The sequence below is a fragment of the Rana temporaria genome, chromosome 2 (genome assembly GCF_905171775.1).
Source record: "Rana temporaria chromosome 2, aRanTem1.1, whole genome shotgun sequence".
NCBI lineage: Eukaryota > Metazoa > Chordata > Amphibia > Anura > Ranidae > Rana > Rana temporaria.
Genome location: NC_053490.1, coordinates 264,397,110 through 264,419,503, shown reverse-complemented (window position 1 = coordinate 264,419,503; position 22,394 = coordinate 264,397,110). Strand labels below are relative to the sequence as shown.

General features: G+C 45.6%; 1 protein-coding gene across 1 annotated transcript in view; it reads right to left on the bottom strand.

Annotated features, from left to right (window-relative positions):
- The window catches only part of LOC120926737 (multidrug and toxin extrusion protein 1-like), a 144,897-nt gene that overhangs the window by 20,694 nt on the left and 101,809 nt on the right, over positions 1–22,394 (bottom strand). The window contains exons 13-14 of the mRNA XM_040336901.1: positions 7,289–7,358; positions 1,295–1,427 (exon numbers count right to left, since the gene is read on the bottom strand). Of these exons, the coding sequence (XP_040192835.1) occupies positions 1,295–1,427; positions 7,289–7,358 (203 nt within the window). The remainder of the gene's footprint in view (positions 1–1,294; positions 1,428–7,288; positions 7,359–22,394) is intronic.

The window sequence follows — 22,394 nt, the reverse complement described above, 5'->3', positions numbered from 1 at the left end:
TCAAAATGATCATTAGTGCAATCAATTTTTGGAGGTAGGAAAGCACATTATGGGGTTTATTTACTAAAACTAGAAATGAGTCACATTTCTGGATAGAAACCAATCAGCTTGTATAATTAAGCTTTGTCAATGAAACCTGGAAGCTGATTGGGTTCTATGGAGAATTGTGACTGATTTTGCACTCTGTAGCTTTAGTAAATAAACCCCTATGTGTATCCAATTAATGCTGTAAGGCACATTCTGTTGATACCTAATTTGGGAAAAGTACTGCATGCCCTGAATCATACATGATTTCCTCTCTTTGAAAGTAAAGATGCTGTTCTTACACTACATCTATATTCTTGACCAACTCTTGGCTGGAAATTAACGTTAGAATTACTATTGTCAATGTTGGATTCACACTTTTATAGCTGTAAATAAGTCTTTCTTGAAGCCAATGTGCTATCCAAGACACTTAATTCATTTCTTTGAATCTGAGAGCTATGGAACCTCTCACTCATTTCTGGGTGAGAAATGCTATGTAAAATGTTTGCTTTAGAAGGCTGTAGAGAAGAGATCATAGCAGATAAACAGGTACAGCTTATGTAGGCAGATTTGTTTTATCTCTTTGTATCACCTGAGGCTAGTCACTTCACTGGGTATATGCATTACAATGAATTTAATAAGGATACTGATTTATTGTTGTTGGTCTGTATCCTTGCACTGCCATTCTACGTTTACAAGGGTGTGACTTTAAATGTTTTGTTCTGATCAATAAAACCAAATGTTAACAAAAGAACATAAGCAAAAGCAGTTTACAGTTTCAAGTCACTTAAAGCAGTTGTATAGTATTTTTTTTTACTTTTACCTACAGGTAAGCCTATAATAAGGTTTACCTGTAGCTAAACTTTTACGGTTTAGGAGATATTCCCCTTGCAATGAGCCGCTGACTGCAGGGGATTCTCGGCTTAAGGCCAAGCAGACGCCGGACCTTTGCCGGAAAGAAGTCTCCCAAGCACATGCGCGGGAGTGATGACATCGCGGCTCCAGCCACTGACAGTGCTGGAGCCACGATACCCGGAAGACACGCCGAGGCAACATGTCAGCTACCTCGGCGTGGACCAGGTAAGTTACCGACACCTCGTTCTATAGTAAGCATTTCATAATGAGCTAGTATGCAGTGCATACTAGCTCATTTTCCATTTTGCCTTACAGGTGACATTTCTTTTTTTTAATGGGACTATACAACGCTTTAAATAATGCTGCAATTTACAGTAAAATGGTAATAGAATGAATAACATTACTTTTTAATTACCTTTTATACCTAGTTTCAATGCAAACATAAGGGGTACACCAACTGTAAAAGTGATAAGGCAGTAACCTACAACAAGTGCCAATGCCCCAATCTCTGGCTTCCCAATGCCTCTAAGTAGTCCATTGAAAACAGCCTGTACAAGAAAGAACATACAGAATTAAAGTAATGTGATATGTTTGGGCAGGGAATATATATCATGCATTATGATTTTTGCAGTGACCCTAAAATACATTTACAAGTGGCACATTTGAAGTGATACTATACACACACTGTTTAATTTACACTGTCCCTTCTATTTCTGTATGTGGATAATGGCATTTTAATAATAAAAAAAAACAAAAAAACATCCAAGTACCTTTTTAATAATTGATATACAGCTATCACACGACCCAACTAATTTCCAGCCTGTCCACTGAAAAACAAAAGCAGGGGGAGCTTCTCTTCCTCTGCTGCATGGTCACACGCCTTTAGTCCTGGTTCACATTGATGCTACCTTGAAATCGTGCATCTTCACTTGAAGTAGCACGATTTCAAAGTCGCAGGCCAACGCGATTTCAGGTGCTACTTGACAGTAGGGATGAGCTGAACATCCCCCGGTTCGCAGCAGAACATGCAAACAGGCAAAAAATTTGTTTGAACACGTGAACACCATTAAAGTCTATGGGACACGAACGTGAAAAATCAAAAGTGCTAATTTTAAAGGTTAATATGCAAGTTAATGTCATAAAAAGTGTTTGGGAACCTGGGTCCTGCCCCAGGGGACATGTATCAATGCAAAAAAAAGTTTTAAAAACATCAGTTTTTTGGGGAGCAGTGTATTTAAAAATGCTTAAAGTGAAACAATAAAAGCAAAATATTCCTTTAAATTTCATACCTGGGGGATGTCTATAGTATGCCGGTAAAGTGGCAATTTTTTCCCGTGTTTACAACAGTTCCTGCACAAAATGACATTTCTAAAGGAAAATAAGTAATTTAAAACTACTTGTGGCTATTCATGAATTGTCGGGTCCCGGCAATACAGATAAAAGTAATTGAAAAAAACGGCATGGGTTTCCCCCCCCCAGTCCATTACCAGGCCCGTTGGGTCTGGTATAAATATTAAGGGGAACCCCGAACCAGAATTTAAAAAAACAATGCGTGGGGTCCCCCCAAATTCCATACCAGGCCCTTCAGGTCTGGTATGAATTTTAAGAGGAACCCCACGCCAAAACATTGAAAAAAATGGCGTGGGGGTCCCCCCAAAAATCCATACCAGACCCTTATCCAAGCACGCAACCTGGCAGGCCGCAGGAAAAGAGGGGGGACGAGAGAGCACCCCCCTCCTGAACCGTACCAGGCCACATGCCCTCAACATGGGGAGGATGTCCCCATGTTGATGGGGACAAGGGCTTCATCACCACAACCCTTGCACGCCACCACGATCCGATTCCACCTCTATGGGGGGTGCCCGCTGAATGATACTAGACCCGCCGTGACAGCTCTTAAATAGCTGAGGGCGGTGCCATCTGTGACGCAACGGGAAAACACTGCGGGGTTACCCAGTGACATATACGTGTGACCCTGCCCCCTCTGACGCCACGGGGGTTTCCTGGAAAAACACGCTGCCACGATCCGATTCCAATATGTTTTCTTTTATTAGCATCCAAGGAAGGACCATACAAATATTTTTACAGTAAATACACAACAGTATGATCAGTTCAACATCATCAATATTATAGCAGTGTATACAGTTACATACAGTAACATACAGTTACATACAGTTAGGTCCATATATATTTGGACACAGGCACAATTTGACTTCAGGTATTTACTAAAACATATTCAAGCTATAGTTATATAACGGATATGGACTGGAAGTGTACACTTTTAGGTTTAATTTGAGGGTTTGTACATCCAAATCAGAGGAAGGGTTTAGGAATTACAGCTCTTAAAGGGGTTGAAAAGGTACATGTTTTTTCACCTTAATGCATTCTATGTATTAAGGTGAAAAAACATCCGAGCATTAGCACCCCCCAGCCCCCGTTTACTTACCCGACCCCTTTGAAAGTTCCGCGCCGTGAATGCGCTGGCTTCTCGGTCGGCTTTTCGGGTCATTCACTGGTTGATTGAAAGCAGCCATTGGCTCGCACTGTCAATCATATCCAATGATGCGGCGTGCCGGGGGGCGGGGCAGAGTGATACAGCGAGCGCTGGCTGTATCACGGGAGCGTGCCCGCAAGAACTTACCACCATGCGGAAGAGCTCGCAAGAAGGTGGAAAGTTCTTCCGGGGGGAGCCGAGACAGCCGCCGAGGGACCCCGGAAGGCCAGGTTCGGGGCCACTCTGTGCAAAACGAGCTGCACAGTGGAGGTAAGTATAACATGTTTGTTATTTTAAAAAAATATATATTCTCTTTAGTGTTCCTTTAAGAATAACCCCCCCCCCCTTTTTTTTCAAGGGACCAAAAGTAATTGGACAATTAAATCAAGGCCAGGTGTGGGCTAACTCCTTCATAATTTTTTCATCAATTAAATGGGTAAAAGTACTGAAGTTGATTCTAATAGCTGGATTCAGAGAGAGTTAGGCCAGCGTATCAGTAGATACGCCGACCTAACTCGGAATCTGCGCCGTCCTAAGTTTAAGTGTATTCTCAAACTGAGATACACCTAAACCTAGCTAAGATACGTCAGCCTGTGCCGTCGTATCTTAGGGTGCAATATTTAGGCTGGCCGCTAGGTGGCGCTTACGTTGAGTTTGGCGTAGAATATGTAAATGACTAGATACGCCTATTCACGAACGTACGTGCGCCCGTCGCAGTAAAGATACGCCGTTTACGTAATGCGTTTTCAGGAGTAAAGTTATTCCATCAAATAGCTGGACTAGTCAATGTTAAGTATGGCCGTCATTCCCGCGTCGAAATTTGAAAATTTTACGTAGTTTGCGTAAGTCGTCCGTGAATAGGGCTGGACGTAATTTACGTTCACGTCTAAACCAATACGTCCTTGCCGCGTACTTTGGTGCAATGCACACTGGGATATGTACACGGACGGCACATGCGCCGTTTGTAAAAAACGTCAATCACGTCAGGTCACCCCCCATTAACATAAAACACGCCCCCTCATCCTCATTTGAATTAGGCGCGCTTACGCCGGCCCTATTTAGGAGGCAAGTACTTTGTGAATACAGTACTTGCCTCTCTGACTTAAGGCGGCGTAGAGTAAATTCGATACGCTACACCGCCTTAAAGTTGCGGCGGCGTCTCTGAATCCAGCTATAAGTGTGGTATTTGCATTTGGAATCTATTGCTGCTGTGAACCTACATTATGCATTCAAAGGAGCTGTCCATGCAAGTGAAACAGGCCATTGTAAAGCCTCATACACATGATCGGATTTCCATCAGACAAATCCGTGGAATTTTGTGCGAAAGGCGTTGGCCGTGAACTTGTTCCGCATACAGACAGCAAAACATTGTTGGCCAACATACACAAAACGATGTGTTTTTTCACCTCTTTAGCGCCACCCTTTGGGCAACTTCTGCTAATGTTGTCTTATGGTTAGCATTGGTTCGTAGCATGCGTTTTTTTACGTTGGATTTTTTTCCGATGGACTTGTGTACACACGATCGGATAATCCATGATCGGACATCACACATTTGTTAATGTGAAAAAAATGGTAGTAAAAAAAGGCCTTCTATGAACCACCCCCACTGCGCTCCACTGGAGATAAATGAATAATAGTGAAGTGTAGCTGCTGTTATTAACGAAAATATATATGTGACAAATGATACCTATAATGACACCTGAATGTGTAGTAAGTCAATATGAGTGAACAAAACAGCGCATGTAATGAAATCTTAATCACATTAAACAGTTTAAATAAATAAACAAATCTAGTGATGCCACCTTAATGTGAAAAGAATCGGTGCTACAGCAATGAGAAAAGCTGCACAAAAAAATAAACAAAACAATATATAAAGTCTATGAATCCATAAAATTGGTGAGTCCAAATGAAAATGTGTTCAGTAAGTGATCTTATCACAAAAAAAATCTTCTAAAATTCTTCCACCACACCACAAGTGTTGAGAGTGAATCCTCCACCCTTATAGACTACGCACTCACCGCAACAATTTGCCTCACACTCTCGTGTTTTGGCAAAATGAGTATGTTAGGATCCCTAGGGACAAACAGGTAGGTCTCCGTTTCCAGGTAGTGCATTCCAGGGATGTTATTCACATGGATAAAGGAAAAAAGTGTACAATAGTGTGATATAGTAAAAGCAACTTTAATAACACATCTTATGCAAAACCTCCAAAATAACCACTCACAAACAAACTTGAAAATCAAGCAGTGAATAAATCCAAACGTAAGTCAAGGTGATGAACAAAAAACTTCTCCAGATATGACAGTGGTCACGGCGGACCATACAACAGCCCAAGCACGTACTCACGACCCTTATGGTGTAATGGAGTAAAGATGCAAATTCTGAGATGCCTGTCCTGGCTAAACAAGTTCCATAGCCAAACCAATTCAGGGTAGACTTGTAAAGTGACTTAGTTGGCAACTAAGTCACTTTACAAGTCTACCCTGAATTGGTTTGGCTATGGAACTTGTTTAGCCAGGACAGGCATCTCAGAATTTGCATCTTTACTCCATTACACCATAAGGGTCGTGAGTACGTGCTTGGGCTGTTGTATGGTCCGCCGTGACCACTGTCATATCTGGAGAAGTTTTTTTTTCATCACCTTGACTTACGTTTGGATTTATTCACTGCTTGATTTTCAAGTTTGTTTGTGAGTGGTTATTTTGGAGGTTTTGCAAAAGATGTGTTATTAAAGTTGCTTTTACTATATCACACTATTGTGCACTTTTTTCCTTTATACATGTGAATAACCTCCCTGGAACGCACTACCTGGAAACGGAGACCTACCTGTTTGTCCCTAGGGATCCTAACATACTCATTTTGCCAAAACACGAGAGTGTGAGGCAAATTGTTGCGGTGAGTGCGTAGTCTATAAGGGTGGAGGATTCACTCTCAACACTTGTGGTGTGGTGGAAGAATTTTAGAAGATTTTTTTTGTGATAAGATCACTTACTGAACACATTTTCATTTGGACTCACCAATTTTATGGATTCATAGACTTTATATATTGTTTTGTTTATTTTTTTGTGCAGCTTTTCTCATTGCTGTAAAACCGATTCTTTTCACATTAAGGTGGCATCACTAGATTTGTTTATTTATTTAAACTGTTTAATGTGATTAAGATTTCATTACATGCGCTGTTTTGTTCACTCATATTGACTTACTACACATTCAGGTGTCATTATAGGTATCATTTGTCACATCACACATTTGTTGTCGGAAAATTTTAAAAGCATGCTATCCCACATTTGTTGTCGGAGATTCCGACAACAATTGTCTGATAGAGCATACAAACGGTCAGATTTTTCAACAAAACCCTGCCATTAAACATTTGTTGTCGGAAAATCCGATCGTGTGTACGGGCCTTAAGGCTTCAAAAATAAAACATTCTTTAGAGAGATAGCAGCACCATTAGGAGTGGCCAAATCAACAGTTTGGCACTGGTGAGCTGAGCGACATGAAACATCCACGGAAGACAACAGTGGTGGATGATCGAGGATCCTCAATATAGTAAAGAAAAACCCATTCACAACATCCAGACAAGTAAAGGACCCTCTCCAGGAGGGGGCGCAAACGAACTGAAATTTCTGGGGAAAAAAACATCAATTGCAGCCACTTTACCAAAAGTGGCCACTTTACCCATCAAACACAGCCACTGTGCCCCTTGAATTAAAGCTGAAAGTCTGCAAATTAAATTAATTTAGATTGTTTTGTTTTAATTTTATTCGTTAGATACAGAGCCAAAAGTATGAAAATTGTGCCCGTGTCCAAATATATATGGACCTAACTGTACTGTATGTTAAAAAGAGTAAATAGCAGAGAAGTGTATCTCACCCGTCTATACCCTGGAGGTAAAAATGCCAAAAATATACTTACAGCCGGTGAACAAATAACATAAAAGCAGGCACAGATAGGCATGGTTTGGGACACCAGAATAATAATAGCCCTAAAAAATAAATACATGAAATAATGACACCAGTATAATTTCAGGTCAAGGCAGGACAGATTAATTGTAAAAAAGGAAATGTTTAATTGTTATTTATAGGCATAAAGTAAGGCTTCTTTCACACTAGGTGGACTCCGTCACTATGGAGTCTGCCAGCTCAGCTGATCTCCGCTGAGCCGGCGGATGACAAGTCCCTCTCTGCTTACTGAGCGGGGAGGGGCTTGTGCAGCGCCGCTGTCTCCTATGGAGAGATCTGATAAAAACAGACAGCATGTCCGTTTTCATCAGATCTCACCCGATCCGCCATGGACGGATGGGGACGTATCGCCATACGTCTGTTTTTAGCGGATCGGGTCGGATGTCAGCGGACATGTCTCCGCTGACATCCGACACTCCGTAGGATTGCATGGAGCTGCTGTTCAGGTCCGCCGACAAAACTGACGGTCCGACCGTGTGAAAGGGGCCTTAGAGTGGACAACCGTTTTAGAAAGACATCGACCAGTATATAGAGACACAGCTTGATACACAGTGCTCTAATGCAATCTAACAGAGTATGGCATCCATTTATCTATGGTAAATAGTATTTATAGTTTCACAAATTGCAGGTCGGAACTTTACAGACATAGAGACAAACTTCCCTTCATGCTGAATCTTCTGCAGTGTACTACGGCACTGACCTGAGGTAGAATGTCTTCATCCACCATATAGGTGAATAGAGGCCGCTTCTTATATGCTGGCATGCACCTAAGCACTGATCGTTGAGCTGTGTCACTGAAATATTTTCCCAACATTTAATATTCCTGATATGTGTCTGTTGCACCATGTACCTGTGTTAAAAGTATCCTGCACCCTTTCTATTTATTCACTCGGACAGTTTGGGTTTGGAATCATGCATCCGGGTTTCAGACAGCCTGAAACCCAGGCACGTTATTCAGACTGGACTATGGCTTCCCATTAGGGTTGCTGGCTGCAGTTGTCTAAGCTGAGAGTGTCTTTCTATCACAATGCCCAAAGAAAGCACTAATAACCCCCCCCCCCTTCAAAACACACACAGGCGGCAGAGAAGAGAGGGCTCGATCTGCACCTCTTCCTCCCACCCATACCCCTCTGTGTCTGCCCACACTCCAATCCCCGGCACTGTGTCTCAGAAAAGGAAAGTGGGGGCTGGAAATTTGAAGTCCAGCAGCCTCAGATACATCTGGATGAAAAGTGCTGACTGCCAAGGAGTGAGCTCACCATCAATCCCTGTCTGTGACTGAAGTCTCCCCCCTTCTCTTTCCTGCCTCTGAGTAAGTAAACCAAGATAAATCAGGGTTTACAGAGCACCCCTTACATCAGAGTTCTCATTTACACCAAAGGGCTCAGTGTTCCCCCTTAAATCAGGGTTCACAGAGCATCCCTTATGTTAGAGTCCCCAGATTTCTCCCTTACATCAGAGCCTGCAGAGTCTCCCCTTACAGTGAAAGGGAACTCTGTGAGTTCAGATGTAAAAGGGGAACTCTGTGGATTTAGATGTAAACAGGGACAGACTGGGAATAAAAACCAGCCCTGGAAAAAATTTCATACCAGCCCCACAGCATTATTATACCAGCGTAACAGCATAGCGTCATTATTTTCTTGTTCATAAAAGGGAAAACCATACATTTCAAAGCACATTTGAAGAGTGTATTATATATCGATAAGACAGATATGAAAGCACTCACTGTGCCCATCAAATGCAGCCTCGCTGTGCCCATCAAATGCAGCCTCGCTGTGCCCATCATTGTAGCCTCACTGTGCCCATCATTGCAGCCTCACTGTGCCCATCAAATGCAGTCTCACTGTGCCCATCAACTGCAGTCTCACTGTGCCCATCAACTGCAGCCCCTCCTATGCCCCATGTCAGAGTATGCAGTCCCTGTCTGTGGGAAGGTGTGTTGTTGATGCTTGGTACGGTACCTTCCATGCCAGCAGGATATCCATGATCGCCATCAGCATGCAGGGTCTGTTCTCGTTTTGGATGGGGACAGTGCTCTTTCCACAGGATCTGTTTGTTGTGAGATGGAGTGGTCCCTGGCCACCTGCACCTTCAGACGTCCTCATTTTCTGCCCCCAGTCAGCCTGTCCTCTGATCCTGGGGAAGTAAGAGCACTGGGTGGGAGCTGGAGAGAAGGGAGAGCGAAGAGCACAGGCGGGGTTGGAGAGCACATGGGTGAGGGCAAAGAGCAGGGGGTTGTGGAGATCACAGAGGTGGGGAGCGGAGAGCACTGGGGGGCTTGAGAGCACTGGGGAGAGCCAAAAAGAACAGGGGTGGAGAGCGCGGGAGGCTGAGGGGGGGCTGGAGAGCACTAAGGGGGGATCTTGAGAGCACTGGGGGGGGCAGAAAGAACAGGGATGGAGGGCACGGGGTATGGAGAGCATTGGGGGGTACAAAGAGCAGGGGGGAGTGGAGAGCAATGGGGGAGCTTGAGAGCACCAGTGGGGGCCAGAAAAAACAGGGGTGGAAAGTACGGGGGGCTGGAGCGCACTATGGGGGAGCACTGGCGGGGTTGGAGAGCACATGGGTGGGGGCAAAATGCAGGGGGAGCGGAGAGCACTGGCAGGGTTAGAGAGCACATCTGTGGGGGAAAAATGCAGGGGGGAGTGGAGAGTACAGGGGCAGGAAGCGGAGAGTGCTGGGGGGAGCTTGAGAGCACTGGAGGGGGAGCCAAAAAGAACAGGGGTGGAGAGCACTGGGGGGCTGGAGAGTGATGGGTGGAGCTTGAGAGCACTGGGGGTGCCAGAAAGAACAGGGGTGGGGAGCACTGGGGGGTGGGGAGAACAGGGGGTGGAGAGCACTGGGGGGGTGGGGAGAACAGGGGTGGAGAGCAGAACAGGGGTGGAGAGCAGAACAGGGGTGGAGAGCAATGGGGGGGAGAACAGGGGTGGAGAGCACTGGGGGGAGAGAACAGGGGTGGAGAGCACTGGGGGGGGAGAACAGGGGTGGAGAGCACTGGGGGGGGGGAGAACAGGGGTGGAGAGGACTGGGGGGAGAGGACAGGGGTGGAGTGCACTGGGGGGGGAGAACAGGGGTGGAGAGCACTGGGGGTGGGGGGAGAACAGGGGTGGAGAGCACTGGGGGGGGGAGAACAGGGGTGCAGAGCACTGGGGGGGGAGAACAGGGGTGGAGAGCACTGGGGGGGAGAACAGGGGGGAGAGCACGGGGGAGAACAGGGGTGGAGAACAGGGGTGGAGTGCACGGGGGGAGAACAGGGGTGGAGAGGACTGGGGGGGAAGGACAGGGGTGGAGAGCACTGGGGGGGGGACAGGGGTGGAGAGCACTGGGGGGGAGGGACAGGGGTGGAGAGCACTGGGGGGGGAGAACAGGGGTGGAGAGCACGGGGGAGAACAGGGGTGGAGAGCACTGGGGGGGGGGGAGAACAGGAGTGGAGAGCACGGGGAGAACAGGGGTGGAGAACAGGGGTGGAGAGCACTGGGGGGGGAGAACAGGGGTGGAGAGCACGGGGGAGAACAGGGGTGGAGAACAGGGGTGGAGAGCACTGGGGGGGAGAACAGGCGTGGAGAGCACTGGAGGGGGGAGAACAGGCGTGGAGAGCACTGGTGGGGGGCACTGGGATGGTGGCTGGAGATGGATGGGGAGATCAGGGGGGGGGGCAGAAAGAACAGGGGTAAAGAGAACTGTGGGAGGGGGAGGAGGGCTGGAGAGTGTGGTGGGGGAGGAGAACACTGGGGGGAAGCTTTAAGGAGCACCTGATAGGAGGAGAGGCAGGGGGCTGCATATACATGAACTGAGCTGTCTATATTCCTCCATACAGCCGCAAAATGCTTGATTTTCCCCCTCTCCCTCCTGCAAGCATTTAGCGGCTGTATGGAGGAATATAGACAGCTCATTTCCTCTATATGCTGCCTATATGTGATCCTCCTATTAAGCACCTCCGGACAGGGTGGGCTGTACGGTCGGCGCGCATGACATCTGCTGTGCCTGTGTATCATCTCTTAGCTTGCTGGCTGGGTCTGTGTTTGGTGATAACGCTGTAACACCATCCCACCCCCCTAGACCGGCTCAGGTGATAGGATGAACACTGATTCTATCTACTATCACATGAGCCCGTCTAGGGGGGAGGGACCGTGTTACAGCGTCATCGCCGAACACGGACCCAGCCAGCAAGCTCCATAATGATACACAGGAGAGAGGGGACAGGGAGCACTGCAGCCCGGCCGCAACTCAAACCGGCCACAATTTACAGGCAGCCTACCGGGAATTCTCCCGATCTCCCGGTAGGCCAGTCCGGCCCTGGATGTAAAAGGGGATTTTTATGGATTCAGATGTAAAAAGGGATTTTTTATGGATTCAGATGTAAAAGGGGAACTCTTGTTATTAACTTCATAGGATTAGAAATGTTATTTAATAGCAAAATATATGTATAGTTTATACTATTAAAAAAAAATGTATTCATTCATCTCAGCGTGGGCAGTTTTCTGGCTGCACAGGGAGAACAGTCTGCCTGTCCTCCAATGATAAGACGTGTGCTGACATGCCCCCAATGCACAGCAATTCACTGGAAAGATCATAGTACCAGTGGCATAGCGTGGGTTGTCAGCGCCTGGGGCAGGGCAAGAGATTTGCGCCCCCTAACCCGACTTTTAGCACTCTCCAAGTTCCTTCTGCTAGTACAGTAGTTCTGATCAAACCTGATTCCTACACCAACCTACCTGACCACTATACTAACCTACCGCAGGGCCGGATTTCCCACAAGGCCACCAAGGTCAGTGGGTGAAGGGGCGGCGCCGCTCCTGTGGCGATTTCTCGGCTTTCGCGGCCGCCCCCACACTAACATAGCCCCTGGCAGGCAGCGGCACTTGCTAGGCTGTGTGGAGGCGGCCGTGAGGCAGAGCCTAATATTCCGCATACCCTCCTCTGCGCCGACTGCACGGCCGACATCATCTTCTCCCCCAGGCTCTCTGTGACCAGTGACGTGACTCATGACGTAAGGAAAAGAGACCCTCTTTGAGCGACCGGCATCTCCCCTAGGCCAGGAGCGGGGGTCTGAGACTGACGTCACCACCACCAGAAAAAGAAGCAGCAGCCAGCAGGGATTACACACTAGCAGGTATGATTGATGATCATGATTGATCATTATGTTGTGCATGTGTGTGTGCCACTGTGCCAGGCCCAAGCAGAAGCAAGCAGCCAGTTAAATGTTAAAAAGACAAAATGCAGCGCCTTCGAAACGTAGCAAGCTTGTTTAATTGGAGTAAAATGTTCAAAAACTTATAAAAGGCCTACTCACAAACATCAGTATGTACAGGCAGAAATATAGAGATCATCCGCGTATGTATCCCGGGGACCGTTCGATGTCCTGGTGCAGGCAGCGTGGGGATGTCACTCTCTGTGCAGCAGCGGCGGCGGGAACCGAGACGCTCTCGGAACCTACAGGCTGAGGTCAGGTTTCAACTGCGGACTGCAGGTGCACGCGTTCGAAACTTTCAAGTCTCTTCCTCAGGCTGGGCTGTGGCCATCTTACTGGAGACTAGTATAAGTAGTACATAGACCCGCCCCACATGTATTCTAATTGGATCATATTCTGCAAAACATTCCATGGTACATCAATGGCTACAGAGAGGCCCGATCTCGCGAATAGCGCGATATATTATTAGCAGCAATATTGACAATACTCTGCAAAGAATATTAATAATGACAAATACCAAAGGAGCAACAATATTATTTAAAATAATGTTTAAAATAAATTTAATTAAATCACAAGGTATCATTGCACTAGCCCTTGGAGGAACCCATAATGAGAATACATTTCTGATATCTGACACAGGCTTACCAATGAGAGATTAATTATTAATCCTACATGGTAATAAACAATTACTGCTTACTACATCATTAAAAACTACAATAACCCCTTAATTGATATTATAACCGTATAGGCATGTGATGAGCATGATAAAGGTGAGATAATAAAAATATTTATACTGGAGGGAGGTAATGATGTTGACGTCACCATTAAATATAAATATAAATATAAAATATAAAATATAAAATAATACTAATAGTTTTGAGAATAATGTATAAAAAAATATAATTACTATTAAAAATGTATATATATTAAAATATATTAAAAATGTATAACAGTTAATAGTGTTTAAAAAATATTGCATATAAAGAAAAAGTATATTGTATATATATATATATATATATATATATATATATATATATATATATATATATATATATATATATATATATATATAGTGTACATACATTTACACCCATATATAGATTTATACATAAATACCCCCCAAAAAAGAAAAGACCAAAGTAATAATCCAAGGGAAGACGCCTTTATATTTGTTTAGAGTAGAATATTTATCTCTATGCCCTCGTTGAGACCACCAGGCGAAAGACTATCAAGGGTAAATATCCAATAATTCTCCCTCTCACATAATCGCTTATATCGCTCAGCTGAGGGGAGGAGCTTGGATATTGCTTCAAGGACCCATACACGGAGTCCCACTGGGGATTGTCCATGGTGCTCCTTAAAATGGCGTGCTACACTATAATTATCTAGGCCTTTTTCTACAGTATTTCTGTGTTCCCCAAATCTCTTACGCAGGGCCCGTATGGTACGTCCTACATAAAGAAGTCCACAAGGGCACATTAAACAATATATAACAAATTCAGAGCCACAGTTAAAAAATTCCGGTATCAGGTATGTCTTGCCTTTGCACGTAAATTGTTTTTGTCTATGGTTGACAAAGGGACATGTAAGACAGCGAGATTTTTTGCACCGATACATCCCCTTGATGTGAAAAAAGGTTAATGAAGCACTGGCTGGCGGTTTTGAGTATTTAATTTTACTGGGGGCTATCAATGTCTTGATATTCCTTGCCCGCCTATAACTCACCAATGGTTGGTCTGATATAGTTGTTTTCAAATGGGGATCCTCTTTAAGGATAGACCAGTGCTTCCGCAAAATCTGCTCCATTCTGCGATATTGACTATGAAATTGGGTGGTGAATCTAACTGGTTGTAATTGATTATTGGACTTACGATCATGTTTTGGTAGAACTTCTGTACATAAATATTTTTGAAAAGCTTCTTCCACTAAAGGTTCAGGGTAATCCTTGTCGACAAATTTGTTCTTAAGAAGACTCCCATGAGTGACATAGTCCTCAGTGCGAGTACAGTTATGCTTCAACCTACAAAATTGACTCTTAGGGATGTTATTCACCCAGCTAGGGTGATGGCAACTATGATAATGCATGTACGAGTTGCCTGCTGTCGGTTTGATGAAGTTTTGAGAATAAATGACGTTATTAGAGTCATGGAACAATTCTAGGTCTAAGAACACTCTAGAGACTCTGTATCTGTGACGTGAGTGAAGGACAGTCCCATGGTGTTTTGATTACAGTGCTCCACAAATGGTACAATGGAGCATTCCGGGCCATCCCAAAATAATAATAATATCATCAATATAACGTCCAAAATAAATTAGATGTTTAGCAAACGGATTGTTGTACCAAATATGCTGTTTTTCCCAATACCCCATTGTTAGGTTTGCATAACTGGGGGCAAAATTGGCCCCCATTGCAGTTCCTTTGGTCTGGATATAGAATTCCCTATCTATCTCAAAATAATTGTGAGTGAGACAAAATTTCAGAAGATCCGCCAAGAAGTATGCCTGTCGTCCATTTAGTATGGGGTCTTCATTTAAATAGTGTTGAGTAGCCAATAAACCTATATCATGTGGGATCGACGTGTATAACGATACAAATTATAGTGTAGCATGCCATTTTAAGGAGCACCATGGACAATCCCCAGTGGGACTCCGTGTATGGGTCCTTGAAGCAATATCCAAGCTCCTCCCCACAGCTGAGCGCTATAAGCGATTATGTGAGAGGGAGAATTACTGGATATTTACCCTTGATAGTATTTCGCCTGGTGGTCTCAACGAGGGCATAGAGATAAATATTCTACTCTAAACAAATATAAAGGCGTCTTCCCTTGGATTATTACTTTGGTCTTTTCTTTTTTGGGGGGTATTTATGTATAAATCTATATATGGGTGTAAATGTACGTACACATTATATATATATATATATATATATATATATATATATATATATATATATATATATATATATATATACACACAATATACTTTTTCTATATATGCAATATTTTTTAAACACTATTAACTGTTATACATTTTTAATATATTTTAATATATAATATATATACATTTTTAATAGTAATTATATTTTTTTATACATTATTCTCAAAACTATTAGTATTATTTTATATTTATATTTAATGGTGACGTCAACATCACTACCTCCCTCCAGTATAAATATTTTTATTATCTCACCTTTATCATGCTCATCACATGCCTATACGGTTATAATATCAATTAAGGGGTTATTGTAGTTTTTAATGATGTAGTAATTGTTTATTACCATGTAGGATTAATAATTAATCTCTCATTGGTAAGCCTGTGTCAGATATCAGAAATGTATTCTCATTATGGGTTCCTCCAAGGGCTAGTGCAATGATACCTTGTGATTTAATTTAATTTATTTTAAACATTATTTTAAATAATATTGTTGCTCCTTTGGTATTTGTCATTATTAATATTCTTTGCAGAGTATTGTCAATATTGCTGCTAATAATATATCGCGCTATTCACAAGATCGGGCCTCTCTGTAGCCATTGATGTACCATGGAATGTTTTGCAGAATATGATCCAATTAGAATACATGTGGGGCAGGTCTATGTACTACTTATACTAGTCTCCAGTAAGATGGCCACAGCCCAGCCTGAGGAAGAGACTTGAAAGTTTCGAACGCGTGCACCTCCCGCGCCCGGAAGTGACGTCATCTGCAGTCCGCAGTGGAAACCTGACCTCAGCCTGTAGGTTCCGAGAGCGTCTCGGTTCCCGCCGCCGCTGCTGCACAGAGAGTGACATCCCCACGCTGCCTGCACCAGGACATCGAACGGTCCCCGGGATACATACGCGGATGATCTCTATATTTCTGCCTGTACATACTGATGTTTGTGAGTAGGCCTTTTATAAGTTTTTGAACATTTTACTCCAATTAAACAAGCTTGCTACGCTTAGAAGGCGCTGCATTTTGTCTTTTTTGCTTTTATACAGATTACACTTCATCTGTCAGCTGGCAGCCATCTAAAGCAAGGTTATAGTGATATAGTGATATAGTGCTATAGACATTTGATGGACTATGATATTTCCTTTATAGCACTGTCTTTTGGGACAATTTTTATTTTTACTTTTCCTTGTCATTCATCTTTAGCCCCTATCCCTACTCCAATCCAAATTTGTTTGTTGTGATCTCTAGACATCCACAGGGAGTGCGCTTGATTATCATGTTTTGTTTTAAGTTAAATGTTATAGTGCTAAATATGGATTATATGGGGGGGCGTGTCCAAGATGGCGACCGGACTGGATGCATAGTTGAGGAGCTCCGCTGCCTTACCTGCTAATTATCCTGTTTCCCTGCGGACTATCCTGTTTCAGACAGTCTAGGAGTGTGGCTGATCACCCCCTGGGCTGGTATGCTCTATAAGCGGAGGAAAACTCTTGCTTACCAGAAGCCATCTCCAGCCGGTGCTCATCCCTGTGGCGGGAAGGCCAGACCCCTCGTGGTCTCCAACATGGCATCCCAAACTGAAGAAGCGGACCCGGCACTACAGGGACAAGATCACTTTGCAGCCCTAATGCAAGCTATCACAGCCTGCCAAACTACGCTGACTGAGAAAATTGACACCATGCAGCTGGAGATGGGTTTTATCCGGAAGGATATGGACAAATTCAGGACCCGGCTGACTGAGGTCGAGCGCCGGGTGGGAGACTCGGAGGACGTGCTTAGGGACCATACCTCCTCCCTCCGCACCCTCACCACCAAGGTCAGGGCCCTTGAGCACCGTGCGGAGGACGCGGAGAACCGTAACAGGAGGAACAACCTCCGTATCATCGGTCTCCCTGAGCGAGAGGAGGACCCCGATCCCGCTACCTTTACCGAAAGCCTTCTCCGCCAGTTGTTCCCTCAGGCTGCCTTCTCACCATACTTTGCTGTGGAGCGGGCCCACAGGATGCCGGCTGTTCGGGGTCCTCCAGGGGCCCCTCCGCGCACGTTCATCCTTCGCCTCCTGAACTTCTGCGACAGAGATGTGGTGCTGCGGGAGAGCAGGAAGATTGAGGCCTTGTGCTTTGAGGGAGCCCGCCTGATGATCTTCCCAGACTTCTCCGTAGAGACGCAGAAGCAACGAAAGTCATTCGACCAGGTGAAGCTGGCTTTGCGCCAAAGAGGCCTGAAGTATAGTATGCTGTTGGTGCATTGCCTCCCAGAGACTAATAGTCATCCTTTGGGTTATCAAGCGCGCCCAGGTTTTAGGAGTTGCGTGGGGGGGGGGGAGGGTTTTTTTTTTCTGTTGTTGGTACAGCCTTGGTTTTTTATGTGCTACGTATGATTACATTTTTTGCTTATTCCTGCTATTTCTGATGAGTGTACTATGGCTGCTGGATGAAATGTTTCTGTATCTATGTCTGCTTGTGGGGCTGGGTGGAGGTTCAGATGACGATGGAACGGTGCCTATTTTCCCCTTGTTACTATGGCCCCCCTGAGAGTCTTGGAATGTGCGGGGGTTGAACTCTACATTTAAAATATCCCTGGTGTTCTACCTGAGGAAATACCACCCACACATATGTATATTCCAGGAAACCCATCTTGCGGGGTCCAGAGTCCTCTCTCTTAATAAATCCTGGGTGGGATCCTATTTCCATTCCACCCACTCCTCTCACTCCCGAGGGGTTAGTGTTTTAATCCATAAGGCGATTCCTTTCGTTCTGCAGAACCTCCGCCTGGACCCAGACGGACAATATGTCATTATTCATGCTCTTTGTGATAGACTGGAAGTGGAGATCGTTGGTTTATACTTGCCCCCCTCGATAGGTATGACAGTCCTATGTAAGGTGCAGGCTGTTGTTGCGGACTTACCCTCATCTAATGTAATATGGGCAGGCGACTTTAATATGGCCCCCAAGCCTAATGTTGACAGATTGAACCCTGATCAGTCAGCTGACTCGGCACTGTCCCGGTGGGCGGAGGTGTATGGTTTGAATGATGTGTGGAGGTGGAAGTACCCGCATGACAAACACTTTACGTGTCACTCTGCGACCCATGCGATGATGTCCTGCATAGATTTAATCTACGTTACTGACGCCCTGCTGTCGAGGGTGATGGCGGTGTCTCATCTGCCACGGGGCATATCGGACCATGCACCGGTTCTGTTGGATCTCCACAGACTCGGCCGCTACGGTGGGACTGTGGAGACTCTCCAGATACTGGATCACGGACAAAAAGTTAGAGCCGCTAATGCTTTCGGAGCTTGGGGACTACTGGACCCACAACGATCATTCGGCTCCCCCTGAGGTAGTCTGGGACACATTTAAAGCCTATGCTAGAGGTAGATACCAATTTAACATCTCCAGGGTTAGGAGGGAGTCCAGATTAGAATTGACAGATGCGGAGAGACGGGCTACGAGCTTGGAGAATCGATATGCAGAGTCCCCTGACCAGGGCTCGCACGCTGACATGCTTACTGCCTACAGGGAGCTGGCACTCCCCTGGGCTGCCTCATGCCGTCCTTTCCTTCTCGCTCAGACCCAGCGAATTTTCGAGCAGGGTGAGCGATCGGGCAGGCTGTTGGCTTGGTTGGCAACTGAGCGGTCGGGAAACTCCTGTATAGCGAATATCAGAGATGAGGATGGTACCTTGATTTCAGATCCTGGATCGATCAATGCCAGATTTGAGCGGTACTACCGAAACCTCTACACGTCTAGGGCATCTTATACCCTGGAGGAGTTAGACACATTCTTGCATGCTCTAGACTTCCCTTCCCTGACTCCCACGGCTAGCCGGACCCTTGAGGCCCCCATTACGCTGAAGGAGGTCCAGGGGGCTATCAAATCTCTACAAGCAGGCAAGACTCCTGGTCCCAGGAAAAATATATACAAAATGTACATATATCACCGCGCTGTTCAATAACATGAAAAAAAGCAGCCAACACCACAAAATAGATCGATTTTGAAAAAATGGAAAATAAAAAATAAAGTGTAGCGCTAGAAGAAAAACCCTGGTTAGAGGGTCTTTATGTAATACAAATTAAGAAATGTCCGTAACACAACAACAAAAAATGATTATTAGAATCAAAAGTCCATGATGAGCTTCAATTCACCGAAGATAGTGACATTAATTATGACACAGTGATTGATAGAAGGTCCGCCACCAATTAATGAAAATGTTGAGGCTTACCGGAGGGAATGGACCCAAATGAGCGTATACTTATCAGGTCAATCAAACTTAAATGATGCCAAGGATCAAGATGATCAAGCGTTGAATAAAGGATAAAACAAGCGCTTAGAAACAAATTTCAGCAGTGGGGTCAGTGTAGTCTCCCGACGCATTTTGTTCCCTTAGAACGTCATCTGGGGCCTCCTGGTCCCGACGGACTCCCCACAGAGTTCTACAAAACTAACCTGGAGGTGGTGGGCCCTCACTTTCACTTCACGCTCACTGCAGCGTTGGAGCGGCAGAGCCTTCCGACTTCCATGATGGAGGCTGTGATTGTTGCAATACCTAAGCCTGGGAAGGATCCGGAGCTGTGTTTGTCCTATCGGCCTATATCATTACTTAATGTGGATGTCAAAATCCTGACTAAGATCCTGGCCAATCCGTTGAACACAGTGATCCTCTCACTAATCCATGGTGACCAGACGGGATTTATGCCAGGAAAGGGTACAGACATAAATATTCGCAGGCTCCACACCAATATAGCGCTCTTCTGCGAACAAAATACTTGCGGGGTTGGTGGCCTCACTCGACACAGAGAAGGCCTTTGACTCGGTAGAGTGGGACTTCCTGAGGCGAGTGTTGGCCAAATTCGGGTTTGGTTCTAAATGTATTAATTGGATCAGGCTGCTGTATGGATCACCCATGGCCAGGGTGAGCACTGGTGGTGCCGTCTCCCCTCCCTTTCGTTTGTCCAGGGGCACGCGGCAGGGTTGCACACTGTCTCTGGGGCTTTTCGCCTGGCCATCGAGCCTATGGCTATTCTGCTCTGCTCAACGCATGAGGTGAGGGGCCTGGAGGTGGGATCGCTGATTGAAAGGGTGTCGCTGTACGCTGATGACACCCTTTTGTATCTCGGTGATTACTCTCAGTCTCTGGTGGCAGCCCTCAAGATTATAGACAGATTCAGTAGGTTTTCTGGGGTCCGAATTAATTGGGGTAAATCCAGTTTATTCCGCCTGTCTGATCTTGCCCCCCCTACGGTGGATTTGACGCCACTGCGTAGAGTCTCTAAATTCCGATATCTTGGTAACGATATTAGCAATAATCTGGCGCACTATCTGAATGACAACTTATACCCGGTGCTGCAAACCCTGATTGTAAAATGCCAGGCCTGGAAAACGCTCCCCTTGACACCAGTGGGAAGGGTACATTTATTAAAAATGGTATTCCTTCCTAAATTGTTGTACATATTTCGGAATACCCCAGTCCCTATTCCTGCCTCCTTCTTCCATAAGCTGGACGGCATAGTCTCCTAATTTATTTGGGCTGGGGGAACTCCCAGGATAGCACAGCGCAAGCTTCAGCTTCCTCTGTCATCAGGAGGACTAGCTTTACCTTCCTTCAGGAAGTATTTTTGGGCGGCGGTGCTGGTCACTGTTCGCTGGTGGTTCCAGCAGACTAGGTCTAATCCCGCAGTAAACCTTGAGGCTGCTGCTGTGGGCTCCTACTCAGTTCTTACTAATTTGGTTTATAGAGGACCCAAGGCTGTCCCACAGGCAACTCCCCCAATGCGTACTACGATTCAGGTTTGGGAGAGGGTCACTGCAACTGTTGTGGCCCCTGACACCATCTCTCCTCATCCCCTGTTGTGGGGCAACCCCAGGCTTTCGCATTTCAGATCTATCCCGGAACCCAGTGTCTGGGCCAGGTTTGGGATAGTGAAGATAGAACACATTATGCCTGCCGGGACGCTGCTCCCTTTCCCGGAGTTGTGCGCAGCATTTCGGCTTCCTTCGTGGATGCTGTTTAGGTATCTGCAGCCGAAGTATGCGGCGCAAACACAGTTTCCCAGGGCAACTTCTGTTGAACCACATAGGATAGAGAGATTCCTTATCTCCCGGGGGATAGATAGAGTAGTATCTTCCATTTACCTTCGCCTCACCTGTGAAGAATCGGGAGGGGGGTCGCCCCTCCATCAGGTTTGGAAGACAGACATTCCGGACTTGTCAAAGGAAGATTGGGTGTTGGCGCTGTCCCAATACATACCGACAGTAATATCTGCTAGGGACAGATTTATACAACTAAAGTTTATACATAGGGCCTATTATACCCCTCAACAGCTTTCCCTGGATATTCAGTACTCAATCAGACCTGTGCCCGAAATGCCAGCAGATGGTAGGAACATTTTACCATGTCATCTGGGCCTTCCCCGTCATCCAGAGCTACTGGGGTTGGGTAGTGGTGGAAATTAACGCTGCTACTAAACTTCAGGTATCACTGGATCCTAAAGATCTCCTTTTGGGTATCACAGAATGTGTGACTCAGTCTACACATGCTAGACTGCAATTGTTTTATCTCTGTTTTTATGCCAGGAAGGCTTTGCTGCGTCAGTGGAAATTGGCAACTCCCCCTACAGTGGCTTGCGCTGGTTGACTCAGTACTGCCTCTTTACAAACTGACGTATATGGGCCGCAAGTCCCCTCAGAAGTTTGACAAGGTCTGGAAGTCGTGGGTGACAGCTAGAGCGATCTCTGCATAGTGACATGACTGAAGATAGCTTTGGACTCTCTCAGATACCATGTGATACGATTTGATCTCCCCACTTCCTCCCACATGTTTGAGATGTTGCCTCCTCAGACCGATATCCTCTGGTCCTATAGTGCTAAAGACCATCTGCCAGTGTGCCAGGATAGACTGATGGTGCACAAGGCGCCTCATGGGCCTTTTTTGTAGATT